At 48.3% G+C, this 17,423-nt stretch overlaps 1 protein-coding gene across 35 annotated transcripts in view; it reads right to left on the bottom strand.

The window, feature by feature from the left end:
* CLASP1 (cytoplasmic linker associated protein 1) overlaps positions 1 to 17,423 on the bottom strand; it is a 2,584,612-nt gene that overhangs the window by 1,960,415 nt on the left and 606,774 nt on the right. For all 35 annotated transcript variants that reach the window (XM_069616701.1, XM_069616702.1, XM_069616704.1 and 32 more), the window contains one exon: positions 15,442 to 15,518. In XM_069616701.1, coding sequence (XP_069472802.1) covers positions 15,442 to 15,518 — 77 coding nt within the window. The remainder of the gene's footprint in view (positions 1 to 15,441; positions 15,519 to 17,423) is intronic.

The raw sequence follows: 17,423 nt of genomic DNA, 5'->3' as shown, positions 1-17,423 counted from the left end.
AAAAGCATATGCATGGTTACCTAGGAACTGGGGAGGTACATGCTACCTAGGTCTACTGTTTCAAGGAGAATTCCTCTTGGAAACAGCAGAAGTAGCCAGACGAACAAAAGGTAGAACTCAAAGGAGTAGCGAGGATGGAATGATAGCAATAGATATAGCCAAATCATTTATACCATTCTTGGCCCAAATAGAAAATGCCTACAATATAAGAAAACTGTCTAGAATATTAAAAAAATACAATAGATTCAACAACGGATATTTTATTGAATATGACGTTAGAAGAAAACGGAATAAGACTAATGGCACTACAAAACAGGATGGCTCTCGATATAATATTAGTTGATCGTGGGGGAGTTTGCAAACTCGTAAAAACTGCATGCTGTGTGTATATAGATGATTACTCCCCTACGGTATTTAAAGCAATCTGGAAATTACATGTCCTAAGTTCCACACACTCTACTGAAGAAGAGGGCTGGGAGATAGGATCCTGGTTTTGGGTACTATTGCGGTCCTGGGGATGGAAGTTAATTTCAATACTAATGGTGGTACTTGGTATATTCATAACATGTTGCTGTTGCATACAATGCTTACCAATAGTTTGCACTGAAATAACTGATGGATGTACTATGGGATGTATGCACATGGTGTCGAGAGGAAAACGAACGCATGGCCGAAATAACAGACACTGATGAAACAAAAACAGTAAAACAATTCATGGCTATAGACATTAATGATGAAAATGATGCTCACGATTGCATGAAAGGTTCATACATAGATACCCCAGACTTATCTTCATCGGAGGAGGATGCAATGAATGAATAAAACGTTTGACATACGTTCAAAAGGAGGGTTTGTCAATCTGGAAAAGTGAATACCCTTCATTTGAATGATGGAAGTATCTTGATTGCCGAAGGCCAACCGTGTTATGCACAGAATTATAGAAATACAGACATCTATGCTTGACCAACAAGCGGCCATTTTAAACGTAGCAAGAATCGCCATTTTGCTTGTTAACTATTGCTCATAGCTTTCTGTCTAAACTGCTTTGCAGCTTGCAATTCTTGCGAATTCTGCTTACTCTGCTCAACTGTTAACATTGTCTGAAAATGAAAGGGCAAGGTCGCGGGACTGAGGAGTTCGTTGAAACTGCTCGTGAGCAGCCCAGAAAGGAATGCCCACGCGCCCTCTCTGTAGCCTTGAGGGAGAGCTGCAGGGCATTTAATCATTTCACAGCTGCCAGCCAGTCTCGTACTGTGGTAGAATATGTTAGAATAAAGCAGCTAAAGGCTTGAATTATGCTCTTCTTACGGCCCCCTTCGCAAAACCCTTTAGAGCGTGTCGGCTCCCAGGACACGAATAGTACCTCATAGATAGCAAAGCTTGGAATGTGGCTCTTCCCCCGTGTGCAGCTTGCTTCCAGGAACAGAACCACCATGTTCTGTTCAACAACTAGAAGATGCCTCTGCACTTTCTAATTGCACATTGTTACTAGAATATACAGCAAAAGTGTCATAATTGTCATACCCGTCGGAAATGTCCATCGTCATCCCGAGTTTAAAGAAACTTAATAAAGAGGGGGTGTTAAACATGACATAGCTGATTGTATGATATGCATTTTGTATATATGTAACTGATGTACGTAATTCGCTCTCTTGCATCCCTCGAGGTCTAGAAAACTCACGCTGCGGGGCGTGAGACCACAGTTTGCCAATTGGGACTATTTTTGCTTGCAATAAACCCTATCATTGGGAATTTGAACCTCGTGTCTGGCGCATCCTTTCGTGTATGGTTATTGCCTTGTTTCCATATCGCGAGGGACCCCTAGGGGCCCCTTTCATACAGGTGTAGTACGAATTTGTTCTCAATCCAAACCAAATAAGCATGCTCCGAGTAGCGTGGACTCATTACTTTTTAAGTGGCTCAGTCACTGTCATGGTGACAGCGCCAGACTGAGAATATAGTACGGTATGAAAACAGAAATAGAAGCATTTCCCTATGCCCAAAAAGGATCACTTCTATTTCTGCTATAGAGGGAGTTAATGGGCACTGACCCATTACAATAATTGAACCTTGCAGGTGAGGGAAGACATAGCATAGGAAACAATTGTCTCCATCATGTGTAGCAAACACTTGCTTAGACATCAGAGGCATGTTACCTTCTCAGGCTCATGCTTGGCAATAGCACTGTGATGTTCTACATATGTACAGAATATTGCTGACTGTTCCTTTCCTTTTTATAGTCACTTTCCTCAATAAATTGTATTTTCAAATACAATAGGTTTGGGTTCCCTTTACTTTAAATGTAATCCACTTATGATCAGGAGATACCTTTGCAGGACAGAGGGCTGTTTGACAAGAACTTTCAAGTTACTGGTGGTAAATGTTAATGGATTGTGGTACCGATGTTAAATGATGCTTTATGATATGATATACTCATTAAGTAATGTTTTTGTCTTTGTATATTGGGATATCTAATACATTGGTATTGATAATTCTCTGGTTTTGATCGAAACATATGCTGGCCAATTTCTGATCTACAAAATACAAGCTTCAATTGACGTGGTCGAGACAAAATGCTCTTAAGTACTGTTGAATTATTCAAAATCAAGCAAACTAAGATTACATAATTAAGTCTACATGGAGCGCAGTCGAATAGTTGGAATGTTCACCTCTTTAGCAGACACCAAAATGCTGCACAAACATTTCTATGGGGAACTGAGTGCCATAGTCGTCACACTGCAAAACCTTTTTCATTCCTATATTCGAGAACTCCTGGACTGTCCAACTGTGACTTTTGTCATTATGTGGTTTTTTTGTCCACATGATAGTTTCTGTATTTTTGTTTAATCAGAGTCGCTTCTGATTTCTCAAGGTGATGGGAAATTGTGTGATCATTTTATTCTTAAATCCTTTTTTAAAACTATTTTAATACCTATAGCTGGTGCGCCTAACATTTTATTATAACATGTTGGCTACGCATTCCTAGGTGTATACTAAGGAAGAGTACTGTGTCCAATTATGCTCCATTTGTTAATTTGGTAAAGCAAAGGTGACAGTTTCTGGGTGTACTACTGGGTGAAAACTAATCAAGGTAATTATGGAAGGGGCGGTACCAGTCAATGATAAAGTGACCTGAAAGAGATTTTGCCAAATTCAGTGAAGAGACAGCAGCCAAGCCATGAAACATGCAGATAAGGCCAAAGAGGCAGAATATCACTAGTTGGATGACCCACATTCAGTTTTAGAAGGGGAACTCAGCTGAGACCTCTGGCAGAGCTCCACATCTAGCCAGCACATACCAGCAAGATTCCGGCTCTTGTCCCAGAGAAGCATACCAGCAACATTGCTTGCACCACATTGCTACTTAATAGGTAAAAGTACAAGCAGGAACCAAAAATCAGTCGCAAGTTAATCACTTACTGTATAAGGAAAGGAGGAAATAACCAATCAGATAAGCAAGAGAGAAGGTGCACCCCTCCAGTAGATCAACTGAACAATCACAGTAATAGGACACTCCATACAAAAGGGCACAGGGGCCTTCAGGAACTGTCACAGATTGGTCTTTCAGTCAGAGAGGAGGGCAGGAGAGCCAGATCCTGGTGGAGATCAAAGAAAGACATTTGAAAGTGCCCGCTAAAGCTTATACCTCTGACACTCGGAGCAGCTAAACAAAGTGAAGGAGAGAAAATAAGATCCTGCTGAGGGATCTATTTCAGACACTGCCAGGGACATAGAAAGGGAGAAAAGAAACAGAGCCTGCTGAGGTCTATAGCTTAGACCCTGGCTGGGGCAAGAAGCAGCAGCCGGGGGAGGGGGTGGGGCACAACCTGGCTGAGTGCAATACCTTGGAGACGTTGTGATAGAGAAGGTTAGCATTCATACAGATGGGTCCTAGGTTTACACTTCGTCAGGCCATTATACTACCTTTAGTACTAGATTCCCCCAAGATTGATGCATCCATGACAAAGCAGTTAACCTCCCCCATTCGACACCATTGACTAAAATGGTTGAACCCCGATGACTGTGTTCGGTCCCATTACGAATAATATCAATGAAACAAAAATTAAGATTCCAACTTCCTTTTCAGAAATAGGTTTTAAATGGCTTAACCTCTGACAGTGGCAGAACATGCCATCAAGTGTTCTAGATGGTAATAGGTGAGTCTCTGAAGGGAGATCTAAAGCACAGCTGTCATTTTAAAAAAGGATTCAGAGAGGGAGGAAAAGTCAGTTTTACCCTAGCCAAGAGAATACACTTCAGGTTCCACTCTGCACAACAGGCTTTGTACTGTAGTTTAGACGCCTGTAAAAGAGGACAGTAAGATGTAGCACAAATTCAACTTTATATCCACAACAGTGCCTTTGACTAATTACATCAAAGGATATTCAAATGCAGCTTACTATAGCTAGGGAACGTCAAAGAAAAAAATCATCTTTTGCTCTATGAAAGGGCTTTTTGGTCAGGCTGAAGACCGTTGAATGCAGAACTACACTAATGAAATCGCATACATTCATTGTGGATAGAGTGGAAGAGACGCTGCATTCAGGTTTGTCCATTTACCCACGGCCCGACCACACAAAGCATGCACACACCAGAAATAGACATAAATAATTACACTCTTAGACAAAGCAACAAACAAAAGCCTGCAACTCGCCTATTAAGGTTGGTCGGTCTGTGGTATTAACCAAGTACCTGGGTCGCCTATAGAAAGAATTGAAATTGGTACAGCCGAGTATAAAGGGGAGAGGGTTTGTCCAGTACCCGATCAGACAAGCTGTTCCATTGCTATGGCTTTTGTGAGAGCAAAAAGGGATAGTGCCAGGTGATGGACTTCTGCTAAGGTGCCCACCCTGACTGAATGGTGAGCAGGCTTCAATCGTAGCATGGATCACGAAAGGATTTGTCTACCAAAGAAGGGGTTCACTGTAGAAACACCAAAATGTCTGGTGTAGATTGGAGGTTGCTAAATGAGCTAGGATTTGTTATTTCCCATGCAAATATGCACATTTCACAGACTGGAATACACATTGTTGATATTGGTGTCTGTTTGGAATTTGGTTGAGGAGATGTGGGGGAAGGGGTCAGGATACTATGGACATCTGTATGTGTTTAAAAGGCAAACATTATTTAAAGGTTGGAGGGTCAAATTCATTGGGGTGGTTGTTGGGGAGGAGAGAACACCATGAAGAGAGCACCTACCTGCGGACACTAAGATAGTGGCCACCCGACTCGTAGGGCCTCTCTGGTGCTTTAATACTGGGGTCAATCCCCATTGACAGGTGTGGAAGATCCCCACCGTCACGCTTCAATCCCCTGCACCCCACCCATCCGAGCTGTCACTAGTTCTGTATGTTACTTAACAGATCAAATCTGTTTAAATCGACAGGTCAAACTACAGTAGGTGGCCAAATACGACCTTTCCCACCTCAGATAAGAATGTTGGGTTTTGCACATTTAAGTTGACAAATACGAGCTTAACTGACCCTGGAGAGGTTGGTGTCATCAGGTGCCCTAACAGGCGCAGCCCAATTCCCCCTTGCTGGTTACCACAATACAACTCACTGTTGGGCCATAACTTCCTCAAAGGGAGGCAGGTGGGAAACAACAATCTGTGTGCCGCCACTTAAGATTCTGGTTGCAGACCTTAAAATACCCAGCACTAGTGTGCTGCTAGAACCCATCATGCAGGGCTGTAAAACCCTATGCAACAATGCTTTGTGGGGTAACACCAGTGTTAAGGGGTGGCAGAGTGGCAACTGGCCATTTGAACCCCCCTGCAACACTCCACACTCCTCAACCACTGACTACAAGATAGTGCCCATCGGGGAAAAGCTCTGGCAGATAGTAAATCTAAATCAAGTTACAAGTGCAGGTCTAATGACTGCATCACCTTGTGTCCTTTTCTAAAAGGGTGCCCTGGGTCCAAAATACACACCTATGCTTCCTGAAGTGTGGGTTAGGTGATACTGGCTCCCGGGATACTAGAGTAAACATTCCTTCCCCTTCATAACATCCAACAGCAATGCAGAGCAAGTATACACTCGCTGCCACTGACTTTTTTAAATGATCATTCATGAAGAGAGTTGGCACATTTTTTGCCTCAATTAACCCCGACCCCCCTCTCGCCCTCGGCTTCAGAATCAGCTGCTTGGAAAATGTTGACAGGGGTCATAGTCCAGCTCAATGTAGTCTCCTTGACTCCTTGCCTCGAGCAGTCTATTCCTTCACTCCAGAAGTGACGCCAGCAATCATATATATATAGCACGCGCTATGCTCCACACGTCAACTCACCAGCTTTTTTCCCCCCTTGTGGAAATCAGTACAAAATGGGACCCTCTGAACTGATGGTGGGAACCCACTATGATTAATCTCGGAAAGCACTTGTGCTTCCAATGGATTGGCATGTGAAAGTAATTATAAGTTACTCACTGTAGTGGCGAACGTACTCTTAGTCCCCTTTCCTCCATACTGCATGAGGGTCCCTTTTAAGGGACTGGAGACAGAACCTTTTACACCACAAAAAAACCTTCCCCTTTAAATTTAGAGGTGCGCGGGGGTGAGGGCCAGATATCATGCGCTGCCCTGACTCCGCCCTCCGATGCCACACCTCAGTCCCCAGTGACACGTCGACAATAGATTTAGCATTGCCTAATGACACCAGTATTATTAGGGGGGGGAGGTTGGTGGGACGTATGGAGGAAAGGGGACTAAGGACAGAGTATGTTAGTCACTACGGTGAGTAACTTATAACTCTTACGTCCCGTCCCCTTTGCTCCATACTGCATGGGCAATTACAACTGAATGTAGCCCCAAGGTGGATGGGAGACCCTCCTTAAGCAAATAGGTTCCTGAGAACCGCCTGTCCGAAAGCCACATCAGATCTAGAGCCGGCATCCAAACAATAATGCTTGCAGAAAGCCGAAGGGGTGGCCCAGCTGGCTGCCCTACTTATGACTTGCCACGTGACATCACGCTAGAATGAGATGACCATTGCCTTGGCAGTGACCACGTGGGCATGCATGTTGGCCAGGAGCGGCTTGTGCTGGCCCTCATACGCTTCTTTGATGGCGGAGACCATCCAGTGGGATATGCCTTGGAGGCCTGATAGCCTGGTCTTGAGCCTCCGAAAGTGACAAACAGGGCATCCGATTTGCAGAAGCCATTGGTCCTGTCCAAGTAAAATTTCAGGGCCCGACATCCAGGCAGTGCAGCACTCTGTGCTTCATCCTTGGGATTGGGAAAAAACATAGGAAGAACAATTTCCTCGTTCAAGTGGAAAGCAGACGGCACCTTGGGCAGAAATGCTGGGTGTGTCCGCAGGACTACTTTGGCCTTGTGAAAGGTAGTGTATGGTTCCGAGGCAACCAGCGCCTGGATTTCACTGACTTTACGAGTCGAGGTGAGGCAGACTAGTAAGGCTGTCTTGATGGTGACCAGCCGGATGTCCACCAACGCCATTGGCTCGAAGGGTTTGTGCACGAGGGCGCCCAACACAGGGTGCAGCCTCTTGTCGGGCAGGTAGAGCCTTGCAAGTCCCGTCAGAGGTTTGGCGATGGGATTGGAGGAGGAGAGGATGCCTTCCTCCGAGTTCCTGTAAGCTGCGATGGCTGTGAGGTATGTACGGTAGGATTCCACCAGCACAACAGAGTGGGCGAGGTGCGCTGAGAAGGAGAGCACGTCGTCCAAGGTGCACGCCAGGGGACCGATTTCGTTGGAGTCTGCCCAGTGGCAGAATCGGGTCCATTTGCTTTTGTTCTGGGCTCTGGTAGCCTTGATCCTAGCACCCTGTATGATCTCCAGATTGGCCTGTGAGAGGCTGAGGTGCCGCAGCGTTACCTGCTCAAGTACCATGCTGTGAGGGCTAGTTTCTGTGGCGCGGGGTGGATGACTGCCTCCCAGTTGTGCTGGGCCAGTCGAGAGGTGAATCGGGGGCAACTCCGAGAGACTGAGCAGCTCCAAAAACCATTGCCTGGCTGGTCACCATGGAGCTATTAGAATGATGAGAAGTTGGCGAGACTCCTTGATTTTGCAAATTACTCTATGAATCAGCAGCATGGGCGGAAAGGCGTAAGCCTTCATGCCGGTCCACTGGAGGTGAAATGCGTCGCCCAGGGAGCCGGGGCCGTGTCCCTGAAAGGATGCGAACTGGGGGCACTTCTTGTTGTGCCAGGTGGCAAAGAGATCCACCTGGGGCTGACACCACCTGTTTAAGATCTCTTGAATAACTAGGTCATTTAGCTGCCACTCTTAATTTTCTGCTCCAAGCCTTCTGAGCCTGTCTGCTTCTAGGTTGGATTCCCCCGGGAGGTGGACTGCCGTGAGGTAATGTCGTTTTTCCAGGGCCCACTCCCACATGCTTATCGCCAGTCTGCACAGAGGAGAGGATCTGGGTCCTCCATGCTGGTTGACGCAGTACATGATGGTCGAGTTGTCCGTCTGGATGAGGACAACCTTGTCCCTGAGAAGTGGTAGGAATGCCCCGAGCGCCAGCCAGATGGTGTTCAGCTCTAGCCAATTGATGTGGTATTCCTGCTCCTGTCGAGTCCAGGTGCCGTGGACCGAGAAATCTTCCAGGGTGCCTCCCCAGCCCTCGAGCAAGGAATCTGTGGTGATGGTGGCCTGCGGAATGGGCGGCCGGAAGGGCTTGCCCGTCCGTACGTTGCAGTCTGTGGACCACCAAGTTAGGTCCAGGTGGAGAGATGGGGGAACGTTGATCATCGTGGATTGAGAGCCCCGCTGCTGGTTCCATGAGGCCCCGAAGTGTAGCTGAATCCTCCTCATCCTTACTCTCGTGTGTGGGATGGCTAATAGAACCACTGCCAATAGACCCAGGAGATTTTGGTACCAGCATACCGAGGTCACTTCTCTGCTGAGGAAGTGGGTGGAGGCCCTCTTGATGGCTGAGATTTTGTCCTCCGAAGGAAATACCTTCTCGGAGCACATGTCCCAGATGAGGACCAAGAATGTCAGAGTCTGCGTCGGCTGCAGCTGCGACTTCTTGAGATTGAGCGAGAAGCCCAAATCCTGCAGTGTGTTCATAAGGGCATGGGAAGAGTGGTGAACCGCTTCCAGCGATGTAGCCCTGACGAGCCAGTCATCGAGGTATAGATAGATGTGGAGGCCCTGCGCTCCGAGGAGGGCTGCCACCGCATTCATGAGCCTGGTGAAGACCCTGGGGGCCGAGTTGAGGCCAAAAGGAACCACCTTGTACTGAAAATGATAGCCCATGATCCTGAACCGTAGGAAAGAATGATGGGGCTGCCAAATCAGGACGTGTAGGTACGCAGCCGTCATGATTCCTGCCCCTCATGTCCCCAGCCATCCAAGATGTCAGACTGGAGCCAGGCCACAATAACCTACATGGCCCTCAAGGGCCTCTCCATCCCTCCAAAGACCCACTTGGGGTCAGACTTGGCGCTTGTGGCACCAACTCACTCACTCACTCACTCACTCCCATAGGATAACATTGGGGATTGGACTAGTGCATTGATGGGGACAAGATGGATGCCCCCACATTACGGTTCCCAGAACTACATGTGCGGTCTAGTCTTTTGTGTGCGGTTCAGCCCAGAGGCACCTGGGATACCCAGAGACTATTTAAGCCACACCCAGGCTGAGAAACATGCTTTGAGTTTTCTGCACCTGCAGCGTGACACTCATCGTGTTCGGATCGGTCTCCAGTAGGCCTGCATCTTTCTTCTGCGCTCAGCTCCTGCAAGAACAAGAACACCGTTAGGAACAGCCTTACCTTGCGGCGCTTCTGCCCATCAGTCATCGCTCCTTCTGTTCTGCGGGCATCTTCGGCGGTGTCATTCCCATCCCGGCACGCCACTTCCTAAGGAAAAGGGAAAACAGAAAAAAGGCATTGGTAAGAATTCTGCAAACCTTCACTTATTTTTAAATACTGTACGAGCTTCTAACGCTTACCTGAATCCCAACCGCTCTGGGGGAACTCTGTCTCTGGAACTTCTCATCCATCTGCAAGAGGGAAAAGACACTCCAGGTTGGCGTGGAAACATCTAGAGGCACGGCATAACGCGCTTACCCACCGCATTTGTTCTTCATAACCGGCATCCACGATGAAAATGTTGCGGCACCTAAAAGACACAGAAAAAGAACTCAGTTCAATGCAAATACGAAAGGGGTGCATCGCGGTCTCACTCACCTTCAGCGCTACTCATCTCAGCAGCATGCCGCCATCCCCGGACGCTGGCCATCATCTAAGGAAGGAAAGGAACGAAGTTAGAGAACTGTTCAAAAGACTCATACTTACCTGTCGGACTCTTGCCAGTGAAGTAACTAGGCAGCAACGAGCCTGCATCAATGCGCCCCTGCGCTGAAGGCGGGACGGAGAGCACACTATCCAAGAAAACAAGGCGAGCTGTGGATCAAAGGGAAGGGTTGGACCCCGGGGAAGAAGGGGTTCAAGCACACAGACAATAGGGAGTTAAACTCTACCAATCCTGTGTTTCAGGCCCAGTCTCCAGTCGAATAGCATCCAGGGAAGGGTTTGAGGTTGCAAGGTCAGAACATGCTGAGTGACGTCCCCGTGGATTCCAGGTGTGCGTTACAGCGTCCTTCAGATCCAGGGAGCACATCCAGTCTAGTTTGTCCAATGTCTACGTTATAAAAGCTGGCTTAACCATCTTGAATTTTTGCAGGGGTAAGGAGAGGTTGAGGGTGGAAAGGTCCAGCACAACTCTCAGGCCTGCCTTGTTCTTCTGAATGGCAAAAATCCTGGAGTAAAAGGCAAAGCCTCGCTGGGAGGCTGGGACTTCCTCAACTGCCTGGGTCTCTACGAGCGACCGGATCTCTCTCTCCCAACTTGTGGGAGTGGCAGGGGAGGAGAGACTGGGATAGGGAGATGATACCCCGTGGATACTACAGAGAGGATCCTGGGGTCAGCGAAATTCTGGCGCCAGAAATGTGCATAGCGAGCAAGCCTGCCCCCCACCGGAGACACGTGGACCCGAAGGGGCGTGTCATGCCTTCTTTCCCTCAGAGGCTGTCGCGGAGGAGGGGGACTGGAAAAAGCCCTTACCACCCCACCCCCTTTTTGTTGCCTGCACCGATTCTGAGACAGCGAGCAGTCCGGCTGCCTGGATCTCCGTTCCTGGAAGCCGCAGAACCCACTGTACGTACGACCCCTGTCGGAGCGCTGCTGAGATTGTGTGTACGATTTGGGCGTGGTCTTTGTCAAGATGGATAAAGACTTGTCAGTTTGTGAGCGGTTTTTCTTTTTGTCCAGCTCTTCGTCCGTGGATGAGTAGAACAGGCCCCCCCCCCCTCGAAACAGTAGACCTAATATGCATTCCCGGACGTCCGGGTTGAATTTTGTTGCCCAGAGCCGAGCCAGGCTGTCCTCCTCATGTCTGTGGCGATACAGATGGCACTGCCAGAGGTGTCAATATGGGCCACAGTGGATTCCATAAGTTTATGCACCACCAGCTTGGCCTCGTCTTGCCCCACCTTAAAGCGTGATTGGCTCCGAGTGAGGAGTTCCGGGAGGAAGTTTGCAATTTCCTGCCATAATCTTTGGTTGGCCTTGCTTGGCGTTGGCCTGACGAAGATGCAAGGATGTGTTGGAATAGAGCTTCTTGCCATAAACCTCTAAGATCTTCTCTTTGCCTAGCAGAGGAGGAGGCTGAGGATGACTGAGGCTTGAGTATAGTGATGCCGCAGCGATCACAGAGCAGTGTGGCTGAGGATGGGCCGAGAATAAGAGAGTGTATACCCTCCACCTGCCTGTACTTGGAGTCCAGGCGTCGCTTTGACCGGGTAGGCTGAGTGGGGTTTGAGCCAGCCCTTCTTGACCAGGGAGATGACATCGGTTTACAGTGGAATCTCCGTTTTGGCAGAGGGGCGTCACGTGAGGACTTCCACCAGAATCCACTCTGCTGGTTGCTCGACCTCTGCTTGAGGTAGGCCCAGACACTCTACCAGCCCAGCAAGACATTCATGGCTAAGGATGGCGTGTCCGGATCCTCCTCATCCGTATCCTGTGGATCAGGGGGTTCCTGTGGAGGAGTAGTTGGTGCCGGAGGCTGGGGTACAGGGACCGTGGCCAGAGGCTGAGGAGGTGGCAGAGGCTGGTACAGAGCCGCCTGGGGAGCCGGAGGAGGCGGCTGTGCCGGGGGTGCCTGCGTCTGGTGCCGCTAGCATTGCAGGAAGGACTTCCCTGATGGAGGCTTTGAAGATAACCCCCGGAGGGGTGCCTCTGTCTGGCGCGGCGGCCATTTTGTCGAGCTGCCTACGACGTGTTGCAGCTCGCTGGGCCCTGCCTCCTCCAAGACTCTTGCGTGTGGCTCACGAGTCCTACCCTGCTCCTCAGGCCTAGGCCCGGTAGGAGTGACACCCTCGACCCAGGGGTTGGTAGAGCTCTGTTTAGGTGCCCCCTCGGACGTACTGCTGGTACTAGGGAGTAGCACCTCAACCATGGTGCCGGTACAAGGCCAGAGACTCTCGGGTGAAGACCCGGTAAAAGAACCTTCCGGTCCCTCAACACTGTCACCGGGTGGATCCGAGGATCCGGAGGTCCGGAGGCCGGTAGCTGCAGCAGCCTCGGGGCACGTGCTGGTAGAAGGACCTGACCGGTCCCTCCCGCTCGGGTGAGTCCCTGGGAAGAAGTCTCCAATGTGGGGTGTGATGGAGAATATCGGCACTACCTTGGGCTTGGTTCAACGTTTCACAAAGTTCTTGAGGTCCTCTGGAGGAGACTTCTGGAAGAGCTCCCTCCACCTGGCTAGTCTGTTCTTCAGCACTTTCGAGGACACCAAGTGACACGCTGAACAAGCTTGCCAACCGTGGTCTGGGCCATGGCAACGTAGGCAGAGGGCGTGGGGGTCTGAAGTTGGGAAGAGCCTGTTGCAGGATGGATAGCTGCTGAACCCTGTGGAAGTCTACATGTGCCGGGGAGAAGCGTGATGCCTGAGGACCGAGTGCCTGAATGATAAAAAGACAAAGAAGACCAAGAGAAGAAGTATCCGCGCGTGGAATTACAAGGCCTGTTCCGGTCGACGCGGAAAAAAGGGGACTGAGCTGTGGCGCTGGAGGGTGGAGTCAGGGCAGCGCATGCTCCCTGGGCCGCACCCCAGCACGCCTCTAAATGTAAAGGAGAAGGTGTTTTTTTTCTGGTGAAAGGTTCAGTCTCCCGTCTGTTGGAAGGGACGCCCATGCAGTATGGAGGAAAGGGGACGGGATGTTAGAGTAAGCGTTTTGAAGCTCTGACGACACCAACCAATACTGGGGATGTAGAGCCTGGAGAAGCTCTCGCGGCACCACCATCCTAAACTTATCCTTCCTCATGAACTTGAGGGCCCAGAGGTCCAGGATGGGGTGGTGCCCTGCACCCTCCGGCCCCTCTTTTTGGGCACCAGAAAGCAGCCAGAGTACCAGCCCGCACCACTCACCTTGGCAAGCACCTTCTCTACGTCTCAGTCCATGAGCTGGGATTTCGTCTCCTACTGAAGATCGGGTTCCAGCTGTACAGAGGCAGGGGAGGTGGTCTATCCGGGGGCTCCAGAGAAAAGGCAGGCAGTACCCTTGTTGTTGAACAGGAGGACTCTTTCTCTAATTTGCTTGGCAGATTGCAGTCTCCTTACTGTCATTAGCGATATCCAGGGAGCCGTCTCTCACTTACCTTTCTGGTAGGTGAGCGCCTGCTTCTGAAATCACCTTGCAGAGAATGTGGGAATACTTAGCAAAAGCACAAGAGGCATCACTAGCCTTCAGCACAATGCTCCTGGACGCAAAAACCTTCTTTGCGAGGGCCTCTGTTTTCATCGGCTCCCTAACCATAGAGATTCAACGTCAACTGTCTAGAATTGACTGTTACAGTTTGGACCACCAGCCCTTTGGGGGGTTGGCTGTGCAGAAAGCAAAGGTATATAAACTCTAGCCAGCTATATTTTTATTTAGCACAAGAGTCGACCACCGGTGGGTAGCACAGAATTGTGATTGAATCTACCATTGGCGAGTTGTAGGGCAGTGCATTCTCAGACTGTGGCCCCTTTTCCACAATATGTGTGCTCGTACTGCTGTAATATCCTGGCCCACGCAACCACCTTCCAGTACTGAGAATTTGTGTGCAGGTATGGCAAAGTCTGCTGCATCTAGATGGCAGGAGACATATCCAGCCCTTTCACGTCATGCACGACTGCAGCCAGCTCCAGGAGCTCTGCCTGGTCTGAAAGTCAGGTACATGATCAAGCCCTGCGTCAGCCAAATGCCCCATCCCAAAGGGGAGGGGGTCCTTTTCATCAAATATAGTCTGCATGGATTGGACTCTGGCACATATCCCTGGTCTTGTGTTGGGGGTCGCAGCTGATATAGAGGAAGGATAGCTCAGGTGCTAAGGAAGCCCCCCCTTTTTAAGTCGCTGGTCAGGTTGCCACTAGATTCTCAGGAGTGGATACAGAGGGGCTGACCACCAACGAAAAAGATGACCGGAAAGGCAGGTGGCATAAATGAACGAAGAAAAGATCACAATCTGCCACCACAGGCCATGCCTACCAACCTCATTCTGTTGTAAGAGGACATAGCTGTGCTACTTCTGTCAGATGCTGCAGGAATTGGTTGGTGTGGCCTGCTCTAGAGAATAGTTGTCAGTTGTGATGTGGTACTTGGGGCTCGCTAGATCCTACGCGTAGGCTGACCGCTCTATGGTTGTCACACATGATCCTTCCCCTGGGGTAGACTATGTTAGCCCATCTGTTCTGACCTGTGAGTGGAGGCCTGTGTGATGACTGCCCTTCTGTCAGAATTCAGGCCTCCCTTATTCTGTAGATCTATGAGATTCCTGTACCAAAGCAAAGGGAGCAGAGTGTGAAAGTGCAGACGGTTCTGCGGGACTGCCATTCCTCGACCACCCCTAAATGGGCAAGAGTGTCTCTGATGGCAATGTGACAAGACCTTGCCCCCTGCATGTGGGAAGGGTGGGCTGCGGGGGGGGGGCATCCTTCTCATGCCGGCTCAGGCCCTCAGAGTGCACCTACCATCCATAACATTGTCGGACAGGGGACTTAATCACAACCCCTTCCTATGGTTAGATGGGATTTATTTACACTGTGTAACCTGCGTTAATGGCCAAAGGCAGACAGACAATGTTGGCTTTATTTTTTGACGGGTACCATAAAAACATCTCCCATTAAGAGAGATCTTCTACCCCCTGTCCCTCATCTCCGTTTCTGGAGACTGCATCCTAAAGGCCAATTTTTTATCAAGCTATGCAAAAACTGATTATTGAAGTAAACAGTAACTTCAACAAGAATTCTTATCTGCAAAGTTTACTGCCAAGTTTGGTTTGAAAGCTCAAAAGCACAATGCAAGTATTACTATTTCAAATTTGTCATAAAGCAAAGCCGAATACTTTCCATCAAGGCATCCAAAATTACTATTCTGGATAATATAAAAGCATTTCTGAGAATGGACTTAAAAGCTCACTTGGATTGTTGGGACATCTTCAAAAGCCTTGATAAAGTCTTCTTCATCTACAGCACCAGCTCCTTCTTTCGAAGTTCCTGGAACGACCAAAAAAATAAAGGCACATCATGCATGGTTTCGGTATTTCAGGAAATGTTACTTTGAGAGAGTTTGTTTTTTAAATAATTGCTTGATTGAGTTTACATCAGTAATATTGGTGAAAAGAGTTTACTATTAACACTAGAAAAATAGGGGTAATAAGACTGTATACCCTCTATCCTCCATAATAATGACCCCACAATAAAACCTACAGAAAAATGAATCAGACTGCCTCCTCACCTCCGTCATAATGGATGAACAAGAAGAAGACCCTGTGCATGGCACCAGGTATCATCCCAATACTGCATCAAGTGTTTGAGACACATTATGCACTCAAACCACCGTATCGAATGTACCCTTGCACTGAGGTGGTAGCAGGAGATTTGCAGGGACCACTGAATATCAAAGAGTTGTAAAGAAAATCTAATGGGTGCAAAGTGATCTCATAAGGAGCAGATACAATTACGTACTGAAACGATAAATGAATACTGATAGACTGAAGATATAACTGAAGAAACAAGAGTAAATATACATACAAGAAGAAACCAAGTATACAAAGAAGATGAGTAACCAGATGAGTAGTGAATGTATTGTAGGGAAGGCATGGTATCACAAGAATTGTATTGTATTGTATTGTTTATTTGATAATGCGCACAAAACCCAGGGGTAGCCGGGCGCAGCAGGTACAAGGTTACTTAAGCTTAGGTTACATACAGAGTATAGGCGAGAAACAACATAACAGTGCAGTAAGATCATATCAATACACGCCGTGTGGAAGAAAAGAAAAAAGAAACTAGCATATTATAGTTTTGAGGGAGTGTAAAGGTATAGGTAAGAGAACAGAATCATTTTAGACAACGGTATCGTGGTCATTGGGTGCCACGAGAGTTAGTTGTCGTTTGTCCAGAGCCAGTGTTTTACCTTGCATCTAAAATTGGAGTAGGGTAAGTTGGCTCTCAGTGCAATGGGCAGTGCGTTCCAGGCCTGGGAAGCTTGCTCCACCCGCTTTGGAGCGTCTGAATCTAGGGGTTTCGAGCAGGTAGTGGTTAGTAGCCCTAGTATGGTGACTGGATGATTTTCTAGTCAGTCTGGCTGAGATGTAGGGGGGAGCAGTGTTGTTGAGCCCTTTATGGGTAAGCGATAGTGTCTTGAGCAGGACTCTGTCGCTAATTTTGAGCCAGTGGTGGTCTTTCCTAACGGTAGAGATATGTGCTTTGCGGGGTATGTCAAGGGCTGCTCTAAGAGCGTTGTTTTGAAGGATTTGCATTTTATTTATGATGGATTTGTTGGCACCTGCATAGAGGGCATTGCAATAGTCCAGTTTGGACATGACTAATGCATTGGCAAGCATGATGCAGTTGGTTTTAGAGAGGTAAGGTCTACAGGTCCTGATTAATTTGCAGGTGTACGCTGTAGAGGATGCCAGGGTGTTAACTTGTTTTTTGAGGGATAGAGTGGAATCGAGGTAAAAGCCCAGGGTTTTTACCTCGGTGGCCACTTTGATTGTGTTGCCATCTATGTTGAAATTACGATAGTTGGGGCTCAGTTTTTTTAGGTTGGAGTCGGAACCCAGTATTAATATCTCAGTTTTGTCGTCATTTAGGCAGAGGCCGTGGGAGGCCATCCATGCCTGAATGAGGAGGTAGATTTTGTTTACTAGAGCTGTATCTTCGACAAAGTTGCCTGATAGAGGTAAGAGAATCTGCGTATCGTCCGCATAATTCGTGTAGGTTACCCCTAATTTGTCAAGTTTGTCGAAGAGAGGCTTAGTAAAGATATTATACATAGTCGGGGAGACACATGAGCCTTGTGGGACACCACAAGTGATCTGGATTGGGTTCGCTGCTGCTACAGGGGAGAACACTCATCGAACGGTTGGCTAGGAAGGATTGTACCCATGCTAT

Source organism: Ambystoma mexicanum, chromosome 9, assembly GCF_040938575.1.
Source record: "Ambystoma mexicanum isolate Mex_15411 chromosome 9, UKY_AmexF1_1, whole genome shotgun sequence".
NCBI classification, from domain to species: domain Eukaryota; kingdom Metazoa; phylum Chordata; class Amphibia; order Caudata; family Ambystomatidae; genus Ambystoma; species Ambystoma mexicanum.
This window is presented reverse-complemented; position numbering and strand designations above follow the sequence as displayed.